Source organism: Phoxinus phoxinus (genome assembly GCF_949152265.1).
Source record: "Phoxinus phoxinus genome assembly, chromosome: 14".
In the NCBI taxonomy this organism is placed as follows: Eukaryota; Metazoa; Chordata; class Actinopteri; order Cypriniformes; family Leuciscidae; genus Phoxinus; species Phoxinus phoxinus.
Window position 1 is genome coordinate 21,136,724 of NC_136889.1, and position 27,686 is coordinate 21,164,409.

A 27,686-nucleotide genomic window follows, 5' to 3' on the forward strand; every position below is an offset into this window, starting at 1 on the left:
TTAAGTTAAATGCCTTTCCGATCTGATATGTTATTGGAAAAGGGAGTAGAGCCAGTTCGGCAAAAGGCGGATTCGAACTCTTGTCGTTTTGTGTCAAAACTTTCTGCCACGCGCCTTACTCTGACACTATTTCTGCTGTTGCAATTTTACTAGAGCTTTATAGAGCTTTTTACAGCGGATGCCATCGAAAGCACAGTAAGTCACACCTGTCACACGCTTTCACACCTGTTGCGCTGCTCTGAACAAGGTCTAATCTGCCCTAGTAAGCTTGCGTTCATTTGAGTGCCACAGCCACATCTCAACATCCAATCAACAACCGATGTTTTTTTCCGTTTTTATTCGGTTTCACACAGGGCTACATCACAATAGGTCTGTCACTGCTTCCGTTTCATCGCAACTTTAATTAAAACAGAACGTTGGCTCACTATTGGCCAGCATCACACGCATCACACACATGACCAGCGTCGGCCAATAGTGAGCCTACGTTCTGACGTACAACCCAGAAGCGCTGCACGTGAACTCACTCAGAGCCCCACACAGAAGAAAATTAAGTTAAATAAAGTTGAATAAAGTCGTTATTTTGGGTTTATTTTGTGCACAAAAAGTTTTCTCGTCGCTTGATAAACTTATGGTTGAGCCACTGTAGTCACTATTTTAACTAAACATTGTCTTTAATAACTTTCTGGGCCGGCAAGTTTCGATCCCATAGAAGGCTGTGAGACAGCTCTCAGATTTAATCAGACTTATCTTAATTTTTGGGTGAACTAACCCTTTAAGTTTTGCACATCCACAATTATAGCTTAATTGTGCCGAAGTCCCATTAAGTTATTCTATAGTCTTTGATTGTGTGTTGAAAATGAAGGTGGATAGTAGGCTATAGGGCCCTCGAGGTTCTCTTTCCTGCAGAAGTTAGCTCCAACCCTGACCAAAGGTTGACCTTAATTAGCTCGGTCTGGTGTGTTAGATAGGGCTGGAGCAAAACTCTGCAGGAAAGTGGACCTTAAAGGATAATTCCGGTATTTAACACCTTGAGTCTATATTGTAGTTTGTTTTGGATGAACAAGAGCGGTGGACAACATTTTTTTGACAATGGTTCCTCTCTCGAGTTTTTGACTATAATAGAATTGGCCATGGACCCATTTAACATTGGAGTCAATGGGCATGTCCGAAAATGTCATTAAAACAGCCAATAATGTTCGTTTACAAAACTGTTAAACTCACCGAGTGGTTAGTGGTGTTCGTTGATGATTATAAACAATATATCGTCGCAATATATGATTCCAATCCGTTTATTTTGCTATAGTGGAACTATTTTTTCAGACACTTCACAACCGTGTAACTAACAAAATGACGAATAAAACACGACAGAAACTGTATTTCGCAACACTTTTTGTTTCTGGAACATCAACTAACATCACTAATCACTCGGTGAGTTGCACAGTTTTGTAAACGAACATTATTGACTGTTTTAATGACATTTTCGGACATGCCCATTGACTCCAATGTTAAATGGGTCCATGGCCAATTCTATTATAGTCAAAAACTCGAGAGAGGAACCATTGTCAAAAAAATGTTGTCTACCACTCTTGTTCATCCAAAACAAACTACAATATAGACTCAAGGTGTTAAATACCGGAATTATCCTTTAAGTGGACCTATAATAGAGTTTATGGGTAGCACCAGGACAGGTTTGAAATCGAGGCTGTGATGGACAGACTCACTGTGTTTTCAATGGCATCCGCTGTAAAAAGCTGTAAAAAGCTGTATAAAGCTCCTAGATTACTTTCAATTTTCCACAGCTCATATGGTCAGGAGAGTTTTTTTTGCCTGTCTACTGAAATGTATTGGAAATATTGCAAAAACGCATTCTGGTTTTGTAAGGCAGCCTTCTTCATCCCAGTTTCATGTCTCTCTCTTAACTCTGTGGTCTTTTTGCGTCTCGTATGATGAAGTTACGTTCAACTTAAGTCAGAATTTCATACGCTTTTATTTATTTATTGGGTAGGAAGATCACTCAATTGCTCAGCTGCTGGTAGGCCTAGAGGCTTTTCCAGTTAAAATCTTTCGGATGCTTATCTCTGTAAGCAGTGTAAATAAAGATGGTGTTTAGAACAGATCATGCAGTTTTGTTTTTAATTCTAGATCTAAAATAGCAACTATTGCAATAAAATAACATCATCATTATTCATACTTGGGTCAACCAATCACCCACAACATTCTTACTCATGGTTTGAGAAAATGTAAAAACCTAGTTATTATTACCATTGCTGGGGAAAAAAAAAAAATCAGGCATGTGGGTTTACACATTACATTGCAAGCTTGCTGATGAAATATTTCGTTATTATTATTGATATATACCTTTATATTCCTTATTAATTTGTAAGTAAATAAAGTTTTTCAGTCATTTGTGTCCACACGCAGGTACATATTGTTTTTCTTAAAGATACCTGTTTTTATCCAGCTCATCAGGGATGATACAAACACACAGGAATTCAGGCCACACATACATGCAGCATTTAATCTCACTCAGACAGTCACTAGGCGTCTTTAAGCAGGTCAGGGACAGCGTAAAAAAGCTGTTTTGCGTATTACAAAAAAGCTGATCTGCTTGATCTTTACCAACAACAGCGACTTAAAGGATTTAGGATATTACAGAGAAGAAATTACGAAACAAGCTTTATACCTGCACAGACAGAGGTATATTGAAAGTACAGGGAACATTTATTTAGATGTACTGACACTATACACACAAACCATTTTAGACTGGAGGCAAATTCATTTAGGTCTGAATATATTAATTGACAAAAAGTTGTAGACCACATGACCGAAACTAAGCACATGCTGTAGCAGGTTTTTGACCTTCATGTGTAACTACAGTATGTTTCGTCTTCAGTGAAACTGTAATGTCTCTGGACTCTGGACTGCGCACAGAAACCCAAACAGGACCAAATATTTACTTAAATCTTCTCTATTTTCTCCTGCAACATAAACTACAAAACCCCCGCTAAAAATACCTGATAAAAAAAATCTGTTTCCAAGGCCAAACTCTTTATAAGTTTTAATTAAAAAACCATGACACAAGATCTTTTTAACATCAGAACATGATCAATCTGGTTTATGAAAGTGATGATGGACAGTATAGCTGCCTCACGTCCTTTTTATAAAATTACTACACATCTGCAAAAATAACATGCTAAAGGATGTTTTGGGTTATGTAAGTTAAAGACAAATATTTTTGTAATATGCCTCTGTTTAAACAATCATAAATCATGTTTGCAGCAATCCACTACAATGTAGGTCAATGGAGCAAAGCTTTATAGCAGTTAATTCTGTTTAAGTTTTTACATGTTTACATGAGATTAGCATGATAAAATCAATTATTTACCTCTGTGCAAAGTTATATATAATTTTAAAGTCCTGTCTTGAACTTGTAAAGGCATGCTAACCTGGTAACTTTTGCATATGTGCAGGATAATGAATGTTTACGTTGAGAAAAACCACAGGAATTGTATCTGTAACTCAGAACCAGACATTCAACCAACCCAAAACTGTGTGCACACCAATAAAAATATATTTTAGACACATTTAAAACACAGCGAACACACACAGTTGCACAGAAAAAAAAGATAGCAAAAGCATGAGCAGCACATTTCTGTTTTTAAAGGTGCAGTAAGCGATTTCTCTGATAACTTATTCTTTATCCTGAAAAAAATATTTTCAAACACATTACATCTTTTATAATGTCACTTGAAAGACATTTTTATTAATAGGGTTTCATTAATAATGACCTTTAATTTTATATTTTCAGTTTTAAATTTAATTTTAGATGTAGTTTTAGTACTTTCATTATGCTTATATTAGATTTTGTCATTTCAACATTTCTATTTAGCTTTAGTTTATTTCAGTTTTATTTCAGTTTTAGTAATTAGGCTACTTCTTACTTATTTCACGTTTCCAATGCAACATTTACATTTGTCTATAAGTTCAATATTTCATCTAATATTTATAATTGATTTTATTTCAGCTATATTTAATTAACAGAACTTATTTTTAGTTTTAGTGCACAAAAACCACAATTATTTGAAAGTTAAAACAAAGAATTAGGTTATTTTATGTCTGAACGCGCAGTCGTTCGGCTCATTCTCATTCTCCTCTTATGCCGTTATTGTTTTTTATTGCCTGAGTGCAGTGCACTGTGTGATGGTTAACATCAAGGACTCATCATGAGGAATCTCATAACAACATGTTTGGGTCCTAACATTCACACAGCCAATAAACACACACCAGCAGTGAGTTTGTGTGTTCTCACACTCTTGAGAATCTCACACAGGGTCATGACCTGAAACAGTCTCCATTTGTTCTCCCCTTTAGTTTCGTCTTCACCCCTTCTTACTTAGCAAAGGTGTATTAACTCTAGTGTAAACAATAAACTTTGCAATCCCAATCCGAAAACTTAAGAGTGAGACTAAACCCTAATGCCCAAACACAATTCACCACCCTAATCTTCCTAAACTAAACATTGACAAAATTCAGTGGCATATTTATTCAATGGCATATATATTTATATATGTTTTAGACATTTTAATGATAAAAAACAACAACAACACATCAAGCGATGACAATTGGGAATGATGAAAGTTGGGAAAAATAAAATGTCTCAGTGTTTCTCCTAAAAAGTCTCTCCTAATTTCCCACAGTATTTGCAAGTGATCTATGTAAATTATTTTGCAACTCTGCACGGTTATTCCAGTCCACTCTCACCCTCAGATCTAGAGTATTTTAAAGAATGTTATGTTAAAAAATATTATAGAGGAAAAATACTATGGAAGTCAATGGCTACCGTCAACTGTCTGGTCACCAACATTCTTTAAAATATCTTCTTTTGTGTTCAACAATTTAAGAAAGAAACTTTTACAGGATGGGGGCAACTTGAGGTTGAGTAAATAATGACAACATTTTCATTTTTAGGTGAATTATCCCGTTATGACTGTTCATAACTTTTTAAGGCAGTTATATAAAAAAGTATATTAGTATAATTGGATATCCAAAAGTAAGACTGATTACCCCCAACTAACTGCTAGTTGGACAAACTAGTTCTTAAGACTAAGTTTTATATGCAACTTGCCATCTTCTCAGCACGCCTCGAATGAACCAATTCTACATCAGTAAAGACTAAATTCATGCATATTAATCACGTACGTGACGTTTGCCTAATACGCCTACGTGATTGGCTGCACAACACAAATCCTTTCATAGAGAAGGCTTGGTTCATTAATATTAACTTGAATAAATTACTGCACGCTCCGGGAAGGTTACTAAGCAACGTCAACAGTACCTCATTAATATTCATAATGTAAGCCCTCGCTTTAGTATCAGGATTCATCGGTTCTCCTGCAGGCTGAGGGGAAGGTATGTTGAGCAGCCGTGGGCGCTACCAACGTCAGCTGCAGAGGGGTGGTCTTTCCTACACGCTTGATTAAATGTAGACACCTCGATCGCACAAAGATTTCACAACCGCTGCGTTGCTTTTAAAAATTGAGGGAAAGAGACGCCGTGTAACAGACGCGTTTCCGGCCGATTCCTTTTGTGTTTGTCACCCCTCCTACACACGGTTGGGAAATTCCCTCCACATGTATAGTGATTTGTGACTGAGTGTTGGGGAGCCCGATGGGGTTGAGTTCGCAGCTCGGGATTATGTGCTAGACTGGCGAGCGCTGTAACGTTAGAGGAATCAAAGCAAGAGTTCATTTACATTGAAGAAGGTGTGTTTGGGAATACTTTGGGAATACGCAGAAATAATGCCACCAAAAAGGTGAGTTTTGTTATTTTAACTTTATTATTTAATCTGTATGGCGGTCAGGATGTACAGAGGGTTTAGCCTCCTTGCATTTCCCAAATAACTTATTCTACGTGGCAGCGCTGGCCCGCAAAATCACGCACACCACACACACAAACACACACGCGCGCGCGCGCATGCACTAGATTCGATGGAGCTTGACCAAAACACAGCAGTGTGTTTGCACTCTTCATTGTAAATTTACCATGGTAACGACGCACCATAGTCTGCACCAAGAAGCCAGCTACTACAGTTAATGTTACTATAGTAAAACTGTGGTAACTTGGCATTAGCCACCGCTTTCTGAGATGCTTCGCAACAAAGTGACACGATTCTAAAAGCATTGTTTCACTATGGTAACGTTAGTTGATATTGCTTGCTTGTAGTATTTTGAGGCAAACTATGATTAACGTTACCATGTTTTTTTTTGTAAGGGCTTTCTAATGCTCAAATCAATCTAGCTACTTCTAGACCATAATATGGCATCCACTGGCTATTTTTGGAGTAATGTGTTGATACTTGGGTTGGTTTATAGCACCCAGTCAGCTCAACGCGGTAATGTGGAGTTTGGCCAAGTTAAGGTCTGCTGCTGTAATAAGAACCATTGGCTGTGTCTCAAAACCTGATGTGCTGCCCACCTAGACTGCATTTTGGAGCATCATTGGCATGCTTACTTCTGTATGGGATTTGAGACCCAGATAAATGTTTTATTTCTCAGAAACATTCTTAATATTAAAATATTGGCTATTGATATTGAATTTTGTGAGAACATTTAATGTTTTAGACAATGTCTTAAACATGTTATGCAAGTTTGGGTTTTCAAAGATTTCACATATTAAACATTAAACATAAATACATGAAGAACTTTTTTTTGTGTGATTGGTGTACATGGGAAGAGGTCTTTTTTTTATTTTGATATATTTAATTATTTAGGCTATTGTATTTTTCAACAGTGTGTTAAAATGACCCCAAAATAAATAAATTGACATGTATTCATTTAGCAGACGCTTTTATCCAAAGAGACTTACAAATGAGAGCAATAGAAGCCGTAAACTAACAGTAGGACAACAATATGTAAGTGCTATCACCTTTCTCAGTTCAATCTAACGCAGTAAAAAAAAATTATAGAAGAGAAAGTGTTAGTATTACTGGATCAAGTGATATATAGAAGTGTTCAATTCAACAAAGTGTTCAAGTGATATATAGAAGTTCAAATAGAAGTGTTATTACTATGCTGGTTAGCAATTTTACATGTACAACATGCGTCCCCGAACAATCAGGAAGTGATCTCAGTCTCAACAGAACATGCAGGTTAAATGCATCACAATAGGACATGAATCGAAAAAGTTAATTCTTATTTTCTCTCTCTCTCTCTCTCTCTCTCTCTCTCTCTCTCTCTCTCTCTCTCTCTCATCTCTCTCTCTCTCTCTCTCTCTCTCTCTCTCTCTCTCTCTCTCTCTCTCTCTCTCTCTCTCTCTCTCTCTCTCTCTCTCTCTCTCTCTCTCTCTCTCTCTCTCTCTCTCTCTCTCTCTCTCTCTCTCTCTCTCTCTCTCTCTCTCTCTCTCTCTCTCCGTCTCTTCTGGATTCAGGAATGTCCACAATTTCCTCTTTGCGGTCGGGGCGGGTTTAATATTAGCCCAGTGCAACTCTACACCGACCGGCATTTAAGGGTCTCACGTTTATCCTCTCTTGCGTTACAGTGATTTCCTATAAGCACTGAAAATCTTTAATGCGCTTTACACATTGATAGGTTTGTAAGGTTGAACTCTAGGCCTCTTAAACGGCAATCATTCTGTTGACCACCAGGGGGATCGTTTCGTTTCGTTAGAAAAAAAGTTTCCATTGGCCCCTTGACAACAACTCATTGAGAGATTAAATACATTTTGAGCTGTTGATCAATTGTATATTTGACTTGGCCTGTAGTTTAGTTTTGCTTCTTTAATCTCTGGACTAAAACAGTTTAAGTATTCAATGATCACTCATAATTCACTCAAGTTATGATAATTTTGTCATTTGAATTTTGTGATTTAGGCCTAACCCAGAGTGTGATTTCATCCTGCCAGCCAAGCGTGTCAAATCAACTTCGTCATTTAAGATTCGTCAGTGTGTTTAGTTAGATGCGGGTTTGTCTGAGTCGGTATGTAGTCACATCCTGTGAGTGTGTTCTCATGCCATGCCCTGAAGAATAATGAAGTCTAGTTTTGCTGGGTATAATGTTAAATTTGCCCTGTGTTTGTTTGTGGTGGTTTGGTGACAGGAAGTATTTTCTGCTCTTCTTTGTTTCTTTTCCTTTCCTTTTTTTTTTAACCTCAGGATGTTTTCTTTGCTGAGCTGCCCTTCATTTGTGTGTGTTTGTGGGTGTGTTTGTCGTATTTGCCAGAAGGCAGCTGGAATAGATGTTCAAAAAAAGAATTCTCCCCAGAGAGTAAAGATTCCTCTGCCTTCTCCGGTGTGTGCAAAGCGCTGTGTGATTACGCGATTCTGGAGAAAATTGCTCATCTGATTATTACGTTGACTTGGAAATGTCTCTAAAAATACTTTTTTAATGGAATATTTATTTTAAATTATCATTTACAAATCATAATTGAACAAAATAACCACCCCTCCTCTTGCAGTGACATCTCATCTCTTCTCTGATGAGGTGTTTACTGGCACGTGGGCGGGACAACCTGTCAATCACATGATGTCACAGCAATAGCAATCTGACCCAACAATCCAGTTAGTTCCCGATGGACAAAATCAAGTCTGGCCCTAAATTTTTTTTTCTTGTTTGAGAAGCCGTTTCACTCGGATATACGTCTAAATAGAAGAGAACAATATCAACAAAAATAAAGAAAGAAATGTAAACTATTTGCAGATAATGTTTTATTTTAAAATATGCACGTATACTCTTATTTTTATGTCAATGTAGAAAACGCAAAACGTTCCTTGTCTTGTCACATTCAGTTATGAATTACATGAATCGTTCATTTAAGCCATTAGTTGATTAGTTGGGGGAGAAATAAACCATAATAATGAGTATTTAAAATATAAATGAAGCGCTCCAGTGTGCGCATAAAGCAGTGACACCAGCAAACATTGCACAAACTTCAAGATCAGAACGTACACAAAATAAATAACCTATAATATTAAAAAACGTCATTTAATGAAAATTTTTTCAAATGTTGGACATGCATATAAATGATAAACAAACGAAATAAATATACAGCAAAATTAAAACACTGAAATATTGAAATACAGTGTAAACATAATCAGGTCGACGGACAAGTAGCCTTGACATCGAATGAAAACTCACAAACAAAGGTCTGAACACAAACAAAATAAATAGGCAAACTAAATAAAAAATATACCAGCAAACTGAAACTATATAGACTAGGGATGTCAATGTAGGCCTACATAAATTCCCATAATCGACCGTTGTCAATTAATCGATTAATCGTTAACCTTAAATCCGAGGTTATCTTTGCTCAAAAACCACGTACTTAACCAAAAAAGTTTACAGTGAATAGGGAATATGACCATCACTTAACAACAATTTGCAGATATATTAGAAGTGCTCTATTTTCATAGCGTGAAAAAATACTGCTTTACCTGAAAATGTGATCTGTAAATCATAACAAATAGATTTGTCATAAGTTGTTGAAAAGGTCTTAACTAGCAGTATACAATAAGCATATTTGTTTCAGTCAGAGACCAAACTATACCAAGTATTTGAATGAAAAAGCGCTGCTACCACACGTGTAATGTTTTTGTGGCACGTTTTGGTTTGTAACTTCGAAACATTAGTAAACCATAGTAGATCACACATCTTTATTTAGAGCAGCTGGTCGCAAATGAGACCAAACACAACATAAGACAATGGAGTGACATGACATGCTGCTTGGCTAAAGCTAGGACTCCCGGGATCGACGCAGGGGTTTCCAACGTCATTTGAAAGTTCAACCAATGGAAACTTATGGGTGTGTATAGTGAGGGACGAAGTGTAGAGAGTAGAGACTAACTGTTTTACAGCTGGAGTGTGATCTGGGGCCAGTTGCATAAACTTAGCCACTATATTAAGACTATGCCCTAAGAACTAATTTGACCGCTAGAAATTAGTCAAGAGGTAACCAAGTCTTACTTTTCTGATTCAAATGAGACCGATCTACCTTTTTGTGTAACTGACTTTAAAAAGTAAGCACCAGTCTTGAAGAAAAAAAAATTAGATGACTAACTTTTAAGTCTAAGCAGTTTATGCAACCGGCCCCAGGAGCTCGGATTGACAGGTCTTAGTTTACCATAAGCCATAGAATAGGAGCACACAGCTGACACAGCGTTGGAAGATCATAGAGCAGAAAACGTTGTGTTGGAAATCACACTCGTCTTCTGTGAACAATTTGGGCATTTCTAATTATAGGTGACGTGTCCCGCTTAATTGTCTATAGTGGTTATGGCCCTGAACATAAAGGTTGCAGCCAGGTTGAATCTAAATAGGCCACCTAAATACATAGTGCTGTTGAGAAAGACATTAACATACAGGTTAATAATTATTTTTTCTAAAAAAGGTTGTCAAGATTGATCTTCCGTGTGCATGACTTCATGATCTCACTCTGTATCTCCCGCCTGACCTGACATGTTTTTTTTTCTCTAGCTCTTTAACGGTTTAAAGAAAGCTTGCACTTTGATTGGCTGTCTCAGTTGCAGTGTAGGAGTGGTTAAGATGGATTAGTTTCCCGGCTCGCTTGGATGGGTTAAGCTGACACTGCTATTGTTTGTAGGTTTGTTGTTATTGCATGTGCAGCATCATAGTCCTTTTAATGTGGTGTGTATGTAGTTCTTTGTGTTGCCTTGCCTCTCCAACAGCTGTGTTAACATCATCCTTGTGTCAGAGTTTGTCGTCTAAAAGCTCTATTGAATGTATGGAGGTACTGAAAAATGGTTATACATAATAACAGTGAAGAACGTTATACAATACTTTAGGTTCAGTGTCTTTCTTAAATGAACTGTTTTAGTGCCTAATATCCAGATTCAGCCTGCAGCTTTTGTGTTTAACCGTCTGGATACATCACTAACTTTTTAACTTTTAAAGATGTTTTTAAGTCAAAGTAATCTGATGATCCATATTCGTAGAATCACTTTATCACACAGCGTTGCAGTGTGTGGATGGCTTAAAAACAACCTGAAACCATAAAGCTTTTGTACATGATATTCTAAATCTTTTAAAAGGTAATTTATTGAGATGGCACAGATGAATTTTTAGCACCCATTCTCCTGTGAGTTTCACAAGATCCTTCAGAAATCATTCTAATATGCTGAATGATAAAACATTATTATCAACGTTGAAAACCGTTGTGCTGCTTAATATTTTTGTGGAAACCGAGATACATTTTCTCAGGATTATTTGATGAATAGAGAGTTCAAAACAACAACATTTATTTCAAATAGAAACATATTGTAACATTATGATTGATTGTCTTTACTGTCACTTTTGATCAATTTAATACGTCCTTCCTTCCTGAATAATAGTATTCATTTCTTAAAAAAAAAAAAACCTTTTGAAAGGTAGTGTACATGACAGATTGAGATGTTTATGGGGACTAAGTATGTCTTTTATTTTGTCTTTTAAAGTTTTAATTAAAAATAATCTTAATGCTCAAAGACACACACACACACACACACACACACACACACACACACACACACACACACACACTACAAGTCATACTTTCATGGAATCTACCTGAATGAATCATAAAATCCCCTAATTTATTTAGGCTAGTCTATGACATAATGAATTTAATATTTTTAGTGAAATATGCTTTTTTTATTTTAAGTAGCCTATTGTTTACTCTCAAATTGTGTGGGTTCAAGTGAATGGAGATGACCTGTTTATATTTGACTTGGATTTATATTGTTAAAAGACTGCTGCACAGCAACAAACTTGTTACTGCACTATCATTAGCAAAGTTATTGCTCAGTGAACAAAGCATCATGCTTCTGAGTATTATTACATGCAGTTATTCACAACCTAACAATAAGCCATACTCTTCTGCACAATGGTAACAAAACTTTAACATAATAGAAACTTTCAAATTTCAAACATAACTGGACATTAGATGTTTCCCTTTACTCAAAAACAAGATCAATATTTATACTCAATTGTCCATTTCCAGCCATGTGCAAAGCATGCTGGGAACTAACAATGGTGTCTAAATAAAACCGCATAATTGAGCTAATTCTCTTAAAATAAATAGGTAGCCCGTTTTCCTTGATTTTATCAGCTTCATCAGTTCCTCAATTCAAGCCTCAACTGTTTTTGAGGCTCAAAATCTTTTTGGAAAATGTAGACCTAGGCCTATCTCTTGGTTTTATTAGTGAAATGTTCTCAATATTTTCAATAAAACACTGAAACACAATTTTCTTAATAAAATATACACAATATTTTTAATTATCGCATTCATTTTTTTTAATGAAAATTACAAGACTCATACATTTTTTTTAACAGTGTACTGGTTCTGGTTATACTATAAAAAGACATTTGAAAAAATATTTGTTTAGTTAGTTAGTTACAAAGCACAGCAAAATTAAAAAAATAATTGTTCTATATCTGGTCACGTTTACTTTTAGTTTATTTTATTTGCCCTAAATTTAATTTAGAAGAGGATTACAGCTGGATTATTGCAAAACATACAGCATATTTAAAACATTACTACTCCCAATGACAAAAAGTGTCCCAAATCATCAACCTGAATTCACCCTAATAACAGTTAAACTGTATCATAGTTGAAATCAAGTGTATCAAATGACCATAAGTTGAACTGTTTAATAGACTGACTCCAGATTCCTTTTTTAAAAATCCTTTATTATTTTGGACTGTGGTTTTTAAACCCTCCCTTGCCAAAGGCTTTCCGTATCTTTTGAGTTATGTTTAAGTAGAACATATGTATCTGCTTTCATCAATGATTTTATTCAATGGATTTAACAACAGATGTACAGATTCAGATGATGCAGGACCAACTACTCCTCTGGTTGTGTCTTTTTCTGTGGCATGAAGAAAGCGTTCAGTGCATGTGAAAAGGGGAATGTGTCTGGGATTAGAATCACACTGAATAACTGTGGACCAACTGAGCAGGTCTGGACATGCGGATTCCACCTATTGGTGGCATTTCCTTACCACTCATTCTTCATGCTTCCTTAGTTGCTTTGTTTTTTTTGTGCTAGATCTTTCTTAGTAAATGTTCCTCCACTTTGCTAGAAGGGTTTTCTGTCTGCATTGGTTCTAAATGTTTCCTTTCCAAGAGGTAAAGGCGCAGTGGATGATGTAAGACTGCTTGTAAAAGCTAAACCCCAGCACTTCAGCAGTCGTCTTTTAAGATAAGGTAAGATTTGATCCCTTGAGGCAAATCGAGCTGTAACAGCAGGATGACAGGGATGACAGGCGTGACATAGACCTTAATACTGTAGCAAATTATAACACTCTGTGACGGGAACCTTTGTACATTTGTGGGTTTTAGTTGTCTCCAAAAAAAATCCAGGAAGTTTCTCCTTCCTTTCAGCAAAGAAATGCCGCACATAACGTCACGCATAACGTCACACATCCTGACAAATTGTGGAATCATGCAATCCTCTCTTCCATTCGGTTTTCATCCTACTCAGCAATGCCAGATTTAAATGGCCTCAAAATGTAACTTTAATCAGTCACGTCATATATTATATGATTTTATGGCCATTATTGAGCCGTTTGCCTGCTTGGCTTCATGCAATGTTTCTAGAAACCTGTTAAAGTCGATCGCTTATGAACTCTTAAGCATAATGTGAAAAGCCAAAATCCACGTCATTGTCATCTGATGTATGCATATGAACATTACACATCTGAAGTAAGTGCAGCAGAGTGTGTGTGTGTGTGTGTGTGTGAGAGAGAGAGAGAATCAAAGGCCTCTATTGTTGGAATGAGAAGCAGATGTTGGGTGGAATTCTCCTGACTGCTGCACATTTTCCTTTTCTCTCCGTCTCTCTCTCTTATGCAAAGTCTTCTCGCAACTCCATTTTGCCTGATTTTTTCAAAATATACTTAAATTTTTTATTTTATTATTACAATAGAAAAAGCTTTAATAAGGTCCAGCCAAGAGAGCTGAGAAAATGTCACAGCAGTGTATGCAGTTCCACAAACTACAAAGAATATTTTAATATCAATTAGTGGAGCAATATGACAGCATACTTGAGGAAAAAACTAAACGTTGTTAAAGAAAATAATTTAAATCCACGGTTGAAGTAATGAGGTTAATTTATCCTGCTCTAAAACTAAAACCAGGACTAAACTGACTTCAATTAAGTTGATTTTTATTTTTGGCCTATTTTATAGACAGAGTGAGTGAGGTTTAAGGAAATCCATTCTTGATATGTTACACACCATTCTTACATTCAAACACATGTCAACTTGATCATAGTAAGTATATTTCTGAAAATGTTAGTTTATATACACTAAGGAAATATGTTTGAAAATAACATGTAATATGAAGTAATACAATGTAACAAGTAATTTGAGATGTGCTCATATCACAGATACTGATGGAGACAGAGATAGTGAGATGACTTTAGTGCTTGGTGTCTGTAGGCAGATGTTATGTCCCAAATATCTAAAATCACAGACAGTTGTTCGTTTGTTAAAGTTTGTGACATCAGGTGAGAACTTAAAACAGAAAACTAGTCTGTAGAAAAAAGTAACTTGGCCTGTAGATGAAAAACAATATTTAGGCTAAATGAATATTGTATTTGTGTTTGTCAAGTCACCTTTATTTTATAGCGCTTCATACAACACAGATTGTATCAAAGCAGCTTTTACTGTGATCAACAGACAAATAATGATTCAATAATGCAAACATGGTTCAATTCGGGTGTAATGCAGCTCTAAAAACAAACAAACATCATAATTTTCATTGTTCAGCTGAAGTCAGTTCAGTGTTTTTTCAGTTCCATTGTAAAGATCATGAATTATTAAATTAGTTCAATTCTGCTATAAGCAGCTCTGCAGAAAACAGTGATGCCTTCATCATCCAGTTCAGTTCTTGTCAAATAGTGTCAGTGCAGTCAGATAATATAATATATTCAATAATATTGAATATCGTTTGCCATGTTGTTATGCAATGTTTTTTTAAAATGGTTATGGACTGTTTAATCTACAAAAAGAGAAAATGAAATAATTTCAACACTTATTAATCAATATTACATGTCTGTGCGTTTATTTGATAAGCAGCCATGTAATAAGAAGGATTATGTACAGTTATCGTGGTCAGTAACTTTAATGTTTATATAAGCTTTATGACCAGCTGACAGTACAAAATGAGCAATAAAATTTGTTATGCATGTGCACCATATTTTCTGCGCAGATATAAATGCAGAGTACAGAATGTGAGTTTTGTCGTGTGGAATGTACACAACTGTCCATGACTATCAAAAACAGCTTTCTTTATTTTCTGTTTTGTGAATAAAACGATTTATCTCGTCTCATGTGCTCCCTTCAAGATCCGGTAAATTATAGCTGTGTAATGTTTCAGTGAAATATTTGGAGAGCTGCCTGCCAGTATGCATGATGTTTCTAGTTGCACTTCTGTTAAAATAATTTATTTTTGTCTTTCTATCTTTTTCAGAGTCTGACGGTGGATCTGCAGTGTGTTTGTGTGGTGTGACTGTGTGTTGATGCAGGAGAAACTAACTGTTGGTTTGAAACAGTTGTGAGGTTTAAGTTCTCTGGTCGCAGGATCGTGTGCGTGTGTGCGTGCATGTTTTTTTTTTTATGTGTGTGTGTCTAAATGATCTGATCCCATTGTGACTGGGAGGTGCTCAGGGGTGGAGCTCCAGTGAGGGGCACGAATCTACAGGCTGCAGCCTCTCAAACATGAGCAAACTGACTTTCCACAATAACAAGACGATGCAGGACCGCCGGTGTGTGTGTGTGTTCCTCCCAAATGATGAAACACTCAACGTAATAGTCAGTGTAAGTACAACTCAATGCACTCAATGACACACACACACACACACCAGTGGCGATTGCACGGAAAGCACAGCTTCTCCCATGATTTCATAAAAAATGTGGCAATTACAATTACCTTTATCTATTTCAATCATATACAAAGATTGTTTTTGATAGACAACATGCTCTAAACATGTCATTTAGGGTCCCGCTCCGATGTTGCATCCCGCAAGGAGCATCCTGAGCTCTTCCTGATCACTATTAAATATTGTAAAAATACAGCTCTATTTTTTGTTGAGTAATTTCATGGTTTAATATAGTTTGAGAAGCTGCTTTTTTGAGTACTATTACAGACACCAAAATGATATAAACAATATTCCATTGAAAAGTGAAACCTGTTCCGACTGAAAAACACACACTATACCCTTTCTTTCTCTGTAATACAGGTGATCTCTCATACTTTCTCTGTTCTTCTCTCTCAGGTTAAGACTGTGTGTCAGGAGTTGTTGGTGCAGGTCTGTGATCTGCTTAGATTGAAGGACTGTCACCTGTTCGGCCTCAGTGTTATTCAGAGTAAGAGACACACACACACACACACACACACACACACACACACACACACACACACACACACACACACACACACACACACACACGATTTATAAGCTGTGATTTATAAGCTGTTTTCCTCATGGGAACCAAAAAATTTCCCCACAAGGTCAAAGATTGCAAGGTCTGATATTGCCATCCTTGGGGTTTCAGCGTCTTTATTCTCATGATAAAATGATTTCAGTAACTTTCAATAATAAATTTTTTTGTCCATTTATTCCTTTTATTATTAAATTTTTGGGATAATAATATATGGTCTGCCAATTTTATTATTGCATTTTTTGCTTTGCATTGGGGTCTTGATCACCCTGTGAGGGTTTATTTTGCTGTGATTAATTACTGGATGCTGTTTGTAATTTTCCCACATTATCCATTACATATATACACAAACATTAAAGACCTAAATGCATGTTCGTTTCTGTGTATTTTAAGTGTGCTTTTTCTCCTAGATAATGAACACATATATATGGAACTGGGACAGAAACTGTCAAAGTATTGTCCAAAAGAGTGGAAACGGGAAGTCAGCAAGGTATCATGCAAACAGATTTAGATTTTCTTGGGGGAAATTTTAGTTGTTGTTGCACACTTTGACTTTTTTGTCTTTGAATTTTTACCAACTGCAGGGAATTGACCAGTTTGGACCTCCAATGATTGTTCACTTCAGAGCGCAGTATTATGTTGAAAATGGCAGACTTATCAGGTGAGACATCTACACATCTACACTACCGTTCAAATGTTTGGGGTCAGTAAGATTCTTTTAGTAGTACTCATATTGCATTGATCAAAAGTGACAGCAAATACATTGTTACAAAAAATTTATTTCAAATATATTCTTTTACACTTTCTATTCATCAAACAATTCTGGGAAAAAGTGTAAAGTGTCCACAAAAATATTACAACATTGATAATAATCTGAAATGTTTCTTAAAGGTTCTCTAAGCGATCCTGGGTGACGTCACTTCTTGTTGACGTTCGAACTATTGCCAAACAAAACGGAGGCTAGCTAGACCCTCCCTCCTCCTCATCCGCGCACTAACAACCCAAACCCCACCCCCAAATCCTTCTTGTCGGTTATTGGCTGGAACACTGTTTGTTATGTTGTGGTGCGGGTTAGTCCAGTTTGTTTTTGTTGCTGTTTGTGGAGCCTGGGGTGTCTACAGAGACTGCGTTTTTTTAGAGTGTGTTCAGGAGACAGACAGCTAGCGGATAGTGAGGAGATATTTGCTGTATGTGACAAAAAAAATGTTTGGCCTAAAAAATGCGTGACATCGCTTAGAGCACCTTTAAGCACCAAATCAGCATAGAATGATTTCTGAGGGATCATGTGACACTGAAGACTGGAAAAATGATGCTGAAAATTCAGCTTTACCATCACAGTAATACTGTACATGACATTTTATAATATATTATAATTGAAAAAAGTTATTTTATTGTAATAACGCTTCACAATATTACTGTTTATACAGTATTTTTGATCAAATAAATGCAGCCTTGGTGAATATAAGAGACTTCTTTCAAAAGCATAAATCGTACTGACCCCAAACTTTTGAACGGTAGTGTATACATTCTTCCATGTCTATAGAAAAATGACTGAATATGTTCTATATGTGTCTATCTGTTTTAGCGATCGCGTGGCACGGTTTTATTACTATTGGCAATTGCGGAAGCAGGTACTGCAGTCTCAGTGCATCCAGAGAGAAGAGGCTTATTTCCTTCTGGCTGCATTTGCGCTGCAGGCTGACCTGGGAAACTTCAAACGGAACAAACACTTTGGTGCCTATTTTCAGCCGGAAGCTTATTTCCCCTCCTGGGTAAGTCTGCACAGCACCCCATTAAACTACTTCCTGATGAATCATTATGCTGATCAAGCTTGTAAAACGTGTGTTCGCTCCGACCGCCCTCTGTGTGTGGTTTATGAGCTGTGCACTGTGTTGTCCCTAAATATTTCAGCAACATTGAATAGAGCTTTTTGTACAAAAAAACCCAAACATTTTATTTATCAGTGCATGTAGGGGATTGATGTTAAAAATAGTTGCAAGCTTTTAGAGAGAATCTTGGGTGCATTAGCTTCAGGCTTGCTGAGCTGTGCTATCATCTGGACACACATGGTGTGAGGCGCTCCTTCACTGCAGGATGGTGCAGTCAGAGAGAGACTGCTGTTCAACTGGCAGATTACAGAGACTGCTGACAGCCCTGTGCTGAGGATTTTTGTGTTTTTATACGTGTTCAGGGACATCACTGTAGTCAAGGCTGACAGCTAGGATTATATCTGCAGTATATTTGTATAAATCTAAATATATATATATATATATATATATATATTTATTTGTATATGTATATATGTATATTATACAATATATTGCATGTTTTACATTATTAAATTATACATCTTTTTTGATCGTTTTGATCTCTAATAGGCTATTACTACATTTGCATTTAGCCTAAATCGCTAAATATAGGCTACTGTAAGATTGGAAATTTATTTTCTTGCCCCTGGAATACATTTTGTAATATATTTTGGTATATGAAAGTTGAAACTAAATATATTTGCGTTGAGCTGCACGGTTACAACACATATTTAGCATATATTTAACATTTATTTTAGTTATAAAAAATAATTCCTTATGGGATGCTATAGGTAAGGTCACCTGCAATTGATGGGTGAACTGAGAAAATGTTATGCATGTATGCGTGTGTGTATTTATGAATAAATACATATTTATTTATTTATTTATTTATTATAATTACTAGTGTATATATTCCACATAGAAGAAGGCTAACTTTCTTTGTTAAACTGCTAAACAAAAATCTTAAACAAGAAAAACAAAACAAAAAACAATTACCGGTAGGCATTTAGGTTTAAGAAGCAAAGACAAAAACAAGTCAGGACATGTTTAGTGGACCATTTAAATCTTTAGTCTTAAGTCTTTAATATTATGTGATTTATGTCAGAGTTAGACTATCATTTAGTTTGATTAAACAAAAAATGTTGTTGTGTCCCTAACAAAGTTACTGAACCACTGGCAAGTAACAATTTTTTTAAAATGATTGTATTTTAATATTATGGAAATTAAAATCTCATGGAAAACTAATAGAAATTCTTTAGTTAATACACTTTTTATTTTATTTTGATCAGATAAAAAATATTATACTGTAGTATTAAATGTCTAAGTGAGTGCAATCTCTATAAAAAACACACACACAAAAAAAACACATCTAAATGCAGTTATCAACCATACCAGAAAGTCACATACCAGTAAATTTATCAAATGTGTGCTTTATTATTATTTTGGTTCTCTTTTCTAGGTAATTTCTAAGAGAGGATGTGACTATATTCTCCGTCATATTCCAAACATGCACAAAGAGCAGTTTGCCCTTACAGCATCAGAGGCCCAGCTGAAGTACATAAAGGAAGCGGCGCTCTTGGACGACGTGACTGTTCATTATTACCGCCTTTACAAGGTCAGAGAAGAACTATTGACAGTTTGTGTAAGTGCACATGCAGTGTGATTTTGAACATAATGGAAAATGTTCTTTCCGTCAGGATAAGAAAGAGTTAGAGGCCTCTTTATCTCTGGGACTGACCTTACGTGGGATTCAGATTTTCCAGGTATGCTGTTTGAACACTTACTGAGTGAGATTGTACAGCAAACTGCAAAAAATACTGTTCTTTTCAAATATATATATTGTGCATTTCTATGTTGTGATGGTTCAATTTCTTTTTTTTTTTAAGAATGTGGGAACTGTCAGGCAACTCTTATATGATTTTCCCTGGACCAATGTGGGAAAACTGGTGTTTGTGGTCAGTATTGCAGTACTTTATTAGTATGAAGTGTATAATTCTGTGCCATTAGGGTCACGGTTTACATTTCAGATGAATCAACCTTTGACCCGTCTCTTTTCCACAGGGGAAGAGGTTTGAGATTCTTCCCGATGGTTTGCCTTCAGCCAGGAAGCTCATCTACTACACAGGCTGTCCTCTGCGTTCACGACACCTCCTGCAGCTGCTCAGCAACAGCCACAGATTGTACATGAACCTACAGCCTGTGCTGAAGCAAGTTCGGCGACTAGAGGAAAATGAAGGTATCTTACAAATATGCACAATACGTTAACAGGAAGTTAATAATTGAAACATGAAATCTGTGATATACAGACAGATAAGGCAACCATAATTTATTGGCATATACTGTACATATAAAATAAAATATAATTTATCTAGTTGAAAAACTTAACGTAAACGTAAATTAGAAATGTTGCATTGGCAATAAACTGAAATAAGCTTACGGTGAAGAACTAAAACTGAAATAAAATATTTATATATAAAAAAGAAATTACACGCATAACAAAATAGCTAAAAATTTAAGTAAAATTATCATGAAAACCAAAAATATAACAATAAATGCTACTTCAAAATATTAATACTATTAATAACACTGCAATTAACTTACTTTACACACGTGACACAAGATGACGAATATCAACATTCTCAGCAGCATGATTTTTTTTTGTCATGAAATGATTATTGTTTTGTTTTGCAAAGGACCTGGAGTATATGGTTGACATTATTAAACTGTGTGTTCTCAGAAAAGAAGCAGTACAGGGAGTCGTATATCAGTGATGCTCTGGAGGCGGACATGGATCATCTGGAGCAGCGTTCACGTGCCAGCGGCAGCAGTGCTGGCAGCACGTCACGACCCAATCCCTTCTCACGACACTCCACCACGAGTCATGGCAGCTCCCGCACGTCCGGCGTCGACACCGACAGTTTCCGAACCCCCACAAACACACCCCACCGACCGCTGAGAACACACTCGTCTTCCAACACCAGTCATGCCAGCACACACACGTCCGGCATCGAGAGCAGCAGCAAGGAGCACTGCCTGGATGAAGACGGTAGGAGACAGTTAAATGTGACACTTTCCTCCCGGCCAGTTAATTGCAACTCAAATCAGTATCAATAATAAATGCTGTATGATTAAATTGGCTGCATTGATCAAATCTTTGTTTGTGTTTTTCTTAAGAGATTGAGATGCTGGTTGATGATCCAAAAACTTGTGAAGATCTTCATGATTTGGAACTCAGCCAGGAACTATGTATCCACATTACAGAGGACATGCTGTCAGCACAGAACAACGGATGCTCCGGTATGCATACAGGTTATGTTATGTTAATAGTTTAGGCTTGATGCATTAACTTGAAAAAGTGACCGTTAAGAATCTGACATTGTTTCAAAACTATCGTTTTAAATTAAAGGCTGTTCTTTTGAACTTTCTATTAATAAAAAAAAGATACATTTCTCAACTGTTTTTAACACTGGTGCTCAAGAAACATCAAATATCAAATCTGCATATTAGAATGATTTCTGAAGGATCATGGGACAATGAAGACTGATGCTGAAAATTCAGCTTTGATATCATAGGAATAAATTACATTTTAAAACATTACAATAGAAAAGTTATTTTAAATTAAATTGAAATCGCTATATTACTGGTAATATTGTATTTTTTATCAAATGTGCATATATATATATATATATAAACTAGTCAACATTTGAAGTGGATCAAAAAAGTTAATCAAAGTTGTCCTAAGACAAGAAAGGGTATTGTTCAAAATTCATGTATAACTTTGATGAAAGGTTTCTCAAATGTTGACTAATAAAGATTTTTTTTTTTTTGTTCAATAAATATACTGTCATTAAAATGTTAATATAACATCTATATTTTAAAAATAATTATTAAAAAAAATATGATATTTACCATCTGAATCTAACCATGTCATGTCAACAAATGGAGAAGTCAGCCAGATATTTATTATCATGTTAATTATTGTGCCTTTCACCCTGACAGCACATGCGCTTTTTACTCCAAATACCACACTTTTACATATTCTTCCGTTATGGTTTAATTACCTTGAACAAAACTGAAAACCATTAGGTCGACCTTTGTCTCAAAATATTAATTTTATCGATTCTAATTTGCTACTTAAATCTACAACATTTAAAAAAAACATAAAATATTAGATCAAATTAGCACTGAATCAACTTAGCGCTGCTGTCCGCGATCCCGTCAAAGATCAGACAAATTTCCCTGTGCATCTTGAAAAGCGGATGTTAAAGTGCTGCGGTGTGTTTTTGTGCCATCTAGTGGTTTAGAGGAAAATAAAATCAAAGGAGCCTTTTCCCCCACGGTGCCTTTAGCCCTGTTGTACCCTATATACGCACAAACACACACACCATGACGCAAATGATCGCAATGCAAAACAATGTGATTGTCCTAAAAGCAGACTTCATTATTCTCTGTGCTAATTCTTATTCTTATAATTTTTTTGATGGGTGAAACGTGACCTGTATGTGTTTTTGTGGGATTTACCCACAGTGCCAAAAATAGAATACAGAACACTTCTTTTAATTAGTGGGTTCAGGTGACCGTGACCGACCACACCTGTTGCTGACAGGTGTGTAAATACAAGCTGTGTCATCTCTGGAGGCATTAGCTGTAGATCGAGTCGATCTGTGACCTTTCGGCGCCAAGTCAGTTTGTCAGTTAAATTCTTGCTGTCCTGGAACTTCCCAGGGTGAATGAAGGGCATGGCGGTATGTAGGACACTTTTAAATGATGATTTCCAGACCTGGAGAAGTCTTTGGACATTGATAAATTGGCAATTTTTACAGTGTACTACTCAAAAAGTGTGAGAATCCAAATTCAAGCAGTGTTTACTTAATTTAGAAAGGCTTGAAGGCAGTGGTGTTTTTATCAACTACTAATTTTGGGACTGTTCACCCTAGTCTGACTAGTACAGTAACCTTCAAATGATGGAATGAGAGAGAATGATTACGTTAATGATGCATGTGTATGTGTTTGTGCTTTTCAGGGTTAGTGGTGAAGGAAGTCGGATCTTCAACATCCAGCTCATCAGAGACCATAGTGAGAATGAGAGGCCAGAGCATCGAATGTCTCCCTCAGGTGCAACTATACACACACACACACACACACACAAACACTGAATGCATAACAGCTGTTGAACGACACTGTCTCAAGTTCTCAACCACTGAAGTTAAACCGAGGACGTCAACTCTGCATTTTGAGCTGTATCATTCTTCTGTTGAGTAATTCTGTAATCTCTTTTAACAGTGCTGGTAACCCCACTTCCTCTTAACAGTATTTGTTTAGGGCAGCCTTACCCTACACCCAACAGCATTGTCGTTTCTCATCTGTGAATTCATGTGAGTGCACAGCTAACCGCTCTCTGAGATTTTAGGGTTAGTTGAGAGTTAGTGTAGTCTGTGATTTCTGTGTTTTAATGCGGCTTGTTGGTTTCCTACGTGCTGACGTGTGTTTTGTTGTCTTTGTTTAATTAGACGGCGATGGGCAGGAAGGGCCAGAGCTCCACAGACCGCCACAGCCAATCACTTGACGACGTTCGTCTGTTCCAGAGGAACTGTCAGGAGTGGGCGGAGCTTTGCCAGGACTCCGCACATAGCTATACGTTCGGCTGCGAGCCAGACCTCGGGGACCCGGCCGGCTGTGGGTACCAGGGACTTGCAGATCAGTGCCACGGGATCCGGAATAACCAGCACACGTTTCCCATCAAGAGAACCAGCAAGTATTTCTCTCTGGATCTGGACAGAGAAGATCTGACCACAGACCACATGACCACTGAAGCGGAACCAGAGTTCGTGGTGTAACGCGGAGAGCATTGAAAAGAGCCCCAGAACAAATTACAAAGGGATAGTAAATGGAAAAACAGAAATTATGTATTTAGTTACTTGCTCTCACTTCGTTACAAACTGGACGTTCTTTCCTCTGTGGAACACAAAAGGAGAAATTAAGATGCTGTTACGATGCAAAAGCATCATAAAAGTAGTCTTGTGTGCTATAGACCTTATTCCGGGTAGCGCTATTTCTTTCATTTTTGTAAGAAATTAACACTAGACTGTAAAAGATCAAATGGATTGTACTCTTGTTTAACACAATTCAAAACACTACACTACAAGTCCATAAAACAGTTTGGAAAGTTGTGAGTTTGATCTAGGTGTGCTCTAGGACAGTGCAATCTTTTACAGCCTCGTTTTCATCCGTGTTATATGTATAGTCCATCCAAAAATGATAGTAAATGAAAACAGAATTACTTTTTTTTTTTAAGTGAACTGTCCTGTTATATTCAGTATGGTGTTTACTCTGACTAGGGTCTATATTTCAAATCTTCTAAAGCCATACGATAGCTTTTATGGATTGATGGTTGTACTTTTATGGTGCCTTTTGTCATATTTTTAGGAGTTCGACAGCCCTGTCTACCATTTAATTTCATTGTACGGAAAAGAGCAGCTTAAACAATCTGTTAAATGCCTCTTGTGTTCCACATACGAAAAAAAGTCATACAGGTTTAGAACGAAATTATGGTGAGTAAATTATGACAATTTTTCATTTTTGGGTGAACTATCCATTTAAGGTCATTTAGCACGTGTGTGCGTGTGTATCCAAAACGAGCAAGAGAATCTGGACCATCCAAAATACTAAAATCTAGAAAAAGCTGCCTTACCAAAGTATCCAAAAATGTGTTTATATATGTATGTGTGTGCTGCCCTAAATGAACCCTCAGTGCCTCGAGTTCACTATGCAGGTTCTCAGAACATAAAACTAAAGTTTCTGCACTCCTTTTACTACTTCCACCCTCATCTCTAAGGAAACGCCCCAGTCTTGTCTCCCAGAATAACACTAAACCTAATGAACTTTTTGGGATTGTGGCCACCGAATCATGTGAGCATCATAATCAGAGAACCCAGTGTCGGGGTGTGCCGCCCCGCAGGATAAATGACTGATGGGATTTCAAGCCGCCGCGGCTCTTGATTTAGAGACGTTTGCACACGGCTGATAATGAAGCTGATCGGGTCAAGTCTTCCATAGACCTTCCTTTAGAGGTTCCCATTTTCTTTATGTCTGTTGACTGTTTATTTGTCTAACTGGAAGTTTGTCTTTATTATATAGTTTTATAAAGAATGACTGTGTGTGTGTTTTAATGGTGTGTTGCCTGTCAGTATTAAGCTGTTAACGGGAGACAGTATTATACACTTTATGTAAAGGTTGCAACATGTAATTCTTCCATCTAAACAAGAAAGAGAGTGGGGGAGGTAGACACTAAACATGAAGAATTTTCATAGATCAGTGCAGTTACACAAGGAAACCCACTTCTAGATATAAGCTCCTCTTTGCATGGGTGGTTTGAAAGGCTTTGAATGAACAGCACTTAAAAGCTCATGTGCATGTGGGTCTTCGTGTCATGACTTTGTGCGTTCTGCTGAACACTACAGTACATATAGATGCCCTGACCCGTCTTCACATTCATCTCTCCTTCCCCTTTGAAAAGCAGCAGTGAATCTGAAATGGCCAAACTGTCTAATAATTTCGGTTGCTGTTGGATTTCATGGTGACCGAACACTTGCATCAGATATCAGCCGATCACACATGGACTCCATGTATTGTTTACCCTTTATGTTTGCAGCTAGACTTTGTCCTTTCTGTGAAAGGAATTTCCTATGTGAAAATGAAATTGTTTTCCCCAGTTCCTTTGCAGACCCATTCGACTCTGTTCTCTCATGAAAGTGTATTCTGTGCCTTGCAGGTGCCAAAGTCCTCAAACGTTTGCAATAAAAGGTACCTTCATTTGTAATTAAATCTGTCCTGTTTTGTGTGCAGCATTTTGATGAAATGTACTTTATAAGTGCTCCATAACATCTCATGAATCGTTCCTTGTCCGTTGACGGTTATGAATTACACCGTAAACTATTGGTTACATCTGATACAATAGTTTCAAGTTTCCCATAATCCTCTTTAATTACCCTGAGAAACCGTTCTTACACTTACCAATTATTAGTTATTTGAACAAAAAAAGATTTTGGGATGTTCATGTCACATTTCACACCAAAATCAGAAGAAAGGGCAGATAATTTTCATTATGAGATAATTAATTACATTTTATGTTGTCCAGTTGTATTTTATCTCTCCAACTCAAGTGGCTCTCATGATGTCCAGGTCATGCCCCTCAGATCTGTGATGTCTCTTTGGAGCCATCATATCTCTCTGGGTGTAAACTATGATAGAGAAGCAGAAAACGTCACAAGCCTTCACTCTGCCAAGGTTGTGAAATGGCTCATCAAGGCCCCTCTGTTCTGGAGAAACAAAACACTTGGCAGATTATCGTCTTTCAGGAATTCAGACCTTGGAGAGGAGGCAGAGAAACAGTATATTTATCTCACATGTAGGCCTACAAGTTAAGGAAGACCGATTGCAAAAATCTTACTTATTAGGAAATAAGAATACACTAAATAAAATATGTAAAATATGGAATCTAATTCTTACATTTCTTTTACGTGTCATACAGCAGAGGGCGACATGCATCAAAAAGTAACTGACTTTTGTGCATGACGTTTTCTGATTCAAAAGAAATTGTTTTTGTGAAATAAACAATGGATTAATTTATTTAAAAAAAATCTTGTTCTTTTTGTAAAATATCCAAATCTAAATGTCTGTCAAAATGTCCTTGTTTTTAATGGTAGCCTAGTAATGGCAGAATATGAGCCTATATCTTTGGCGTTGGATATACCCTGCTGGAACATGTCGTCTGTCTTTGTATAGGCCTACTATATGTTTGTTACTTTACTAGCACAAGTTAATGTTTCTCTTAATGTTATATTCCTAACATAAATATAATGCATACTTAATTGTTTAGATGCTGGTTTTGTGTTTGTTTTCCAGTTCACACGCCATAGAACCGGAAAATACAATTCTGTGGTAGCTAAATGACACCGGCTAGTAACTAACAGATTTTATTCTTTCTTTAGGGGCGCTTAAGGGATTGCCATTATACATTTGCCCTTTGCCACATTCATATATTTTAAAATGTAATTTATCCCAGTGATGGCAAAGCTGAATTGTCATTTTAATCTTTCAGAAATCATTTTAATATTTATAGTAAGAAGGAATTGCTTCTTGAGCGCCAATGTCAACAGTTGTGCTGCTTAATATTTTTGAGGACAGCTTTTTGATGAATAGAAAGTTTAAAAGAACCACTTTAATTTGAAATATAAATAATTTGTAACATTACGCTATAGCCTACATGTCTTTACTGTAGCCTATCTTTTGATGAATTCGCGTTCTTGCTGAATAAAAACAAAGTATAAATAAGTATAGTTAAAACCATTTTAACCCCAAACTGTGGTTTATAACCTGGTAGTTGGTTAGCTTGTTACTTTAAACGAGAAAGTGAAACATGGTGCTTAAAAATGTAGACAAAAAA

At 36.6% G+C, this 27,686-nt stretch overlaps 1 protein-coding gene across 5 annotated transcripts; it reads left to right on the forward strand.

Moving 5' to 3' along the window:
- The first annotated feature begins 5,395 nt into the window (after window positions 1-5,395).
- frmd6 (FERM domain containing 6) lies at window positions 5,396-24,521 on the forward strand. Of its 5 annotated transcripts, none has more exons than XR_013800207.1 (15): window positions 5,396-5,812; window positions 15,463-15,809; window positions 16,268-16,358; window positions 16,844-16,923; window positions 17,018-17,094; window positions 18,019-18,205; window positions 19,701-19,856; window positions 19,939-20,004; window positions 20,128-20,196; window positions 20,303-20,477; window positions 20,979-21,287; window positions 21,416-21,538; window positions 23,265-23,356; window positions 23,525-23,616; window positions 23,752-24,521. XR_013800207.1 is itself a non-coding variant. In XM_079635297.1 (15 exons), exons 2-15 carry the CDS (start codon window positions 15,711-15,713, stop codon window positions 23,805-23,807), a joined length of 1,644 nt encoding a protein of 547 aa, XP_079491423.1. In that variant the 5' UTR covers window positions 5,396-5,812; window positions 15,463-15,710; the 3' UTR covers window positions 23,808-24,521. The 5 variants fall into 5 exon arrangements, 4 of the variants coding, with proteins under 4 accessions (XP_079491423.1, XP_079491421.1, XP_079491422.1 ...); XM_079635297.1 differs by having other exon boundaries at window positions 23,553-23,616; XM_079635298.1 differs by lacking the exon at window positions 5,396-5,812 and adding an exon at window positions 13,012-13,194 and having other exon boundaries at window positions 23,553-23,616.
- Window positions 24,522-27,686: the final 3,165 nt, after the last annotated feature.

Excerpts from the sequence above, each read along its gene's own strand:
- frmd6 (XM_079635295.1), top strand. The coding sequence starts at position 15,711 with ATGAGCAAACTGACTTTCCACAATAACAAGACGATGCAGGACCGCCGG. Across the intron at positions 15,810-16,267 it reads CACTCAACGTAATAGTCAGT|GTTAAGACTGTGTGTCAGGA; the intron begins GTAAGTACAACT and ends CTTCTCTCTCAG. Across the intron at positions 20,197-20,302 it reads TGGGAAAACTGGTGTTTGTG|GGGAAGAGGTTTGAGATTCT; the intron begins GTCAGTATTGCA and ends TCTTTTCCACAG.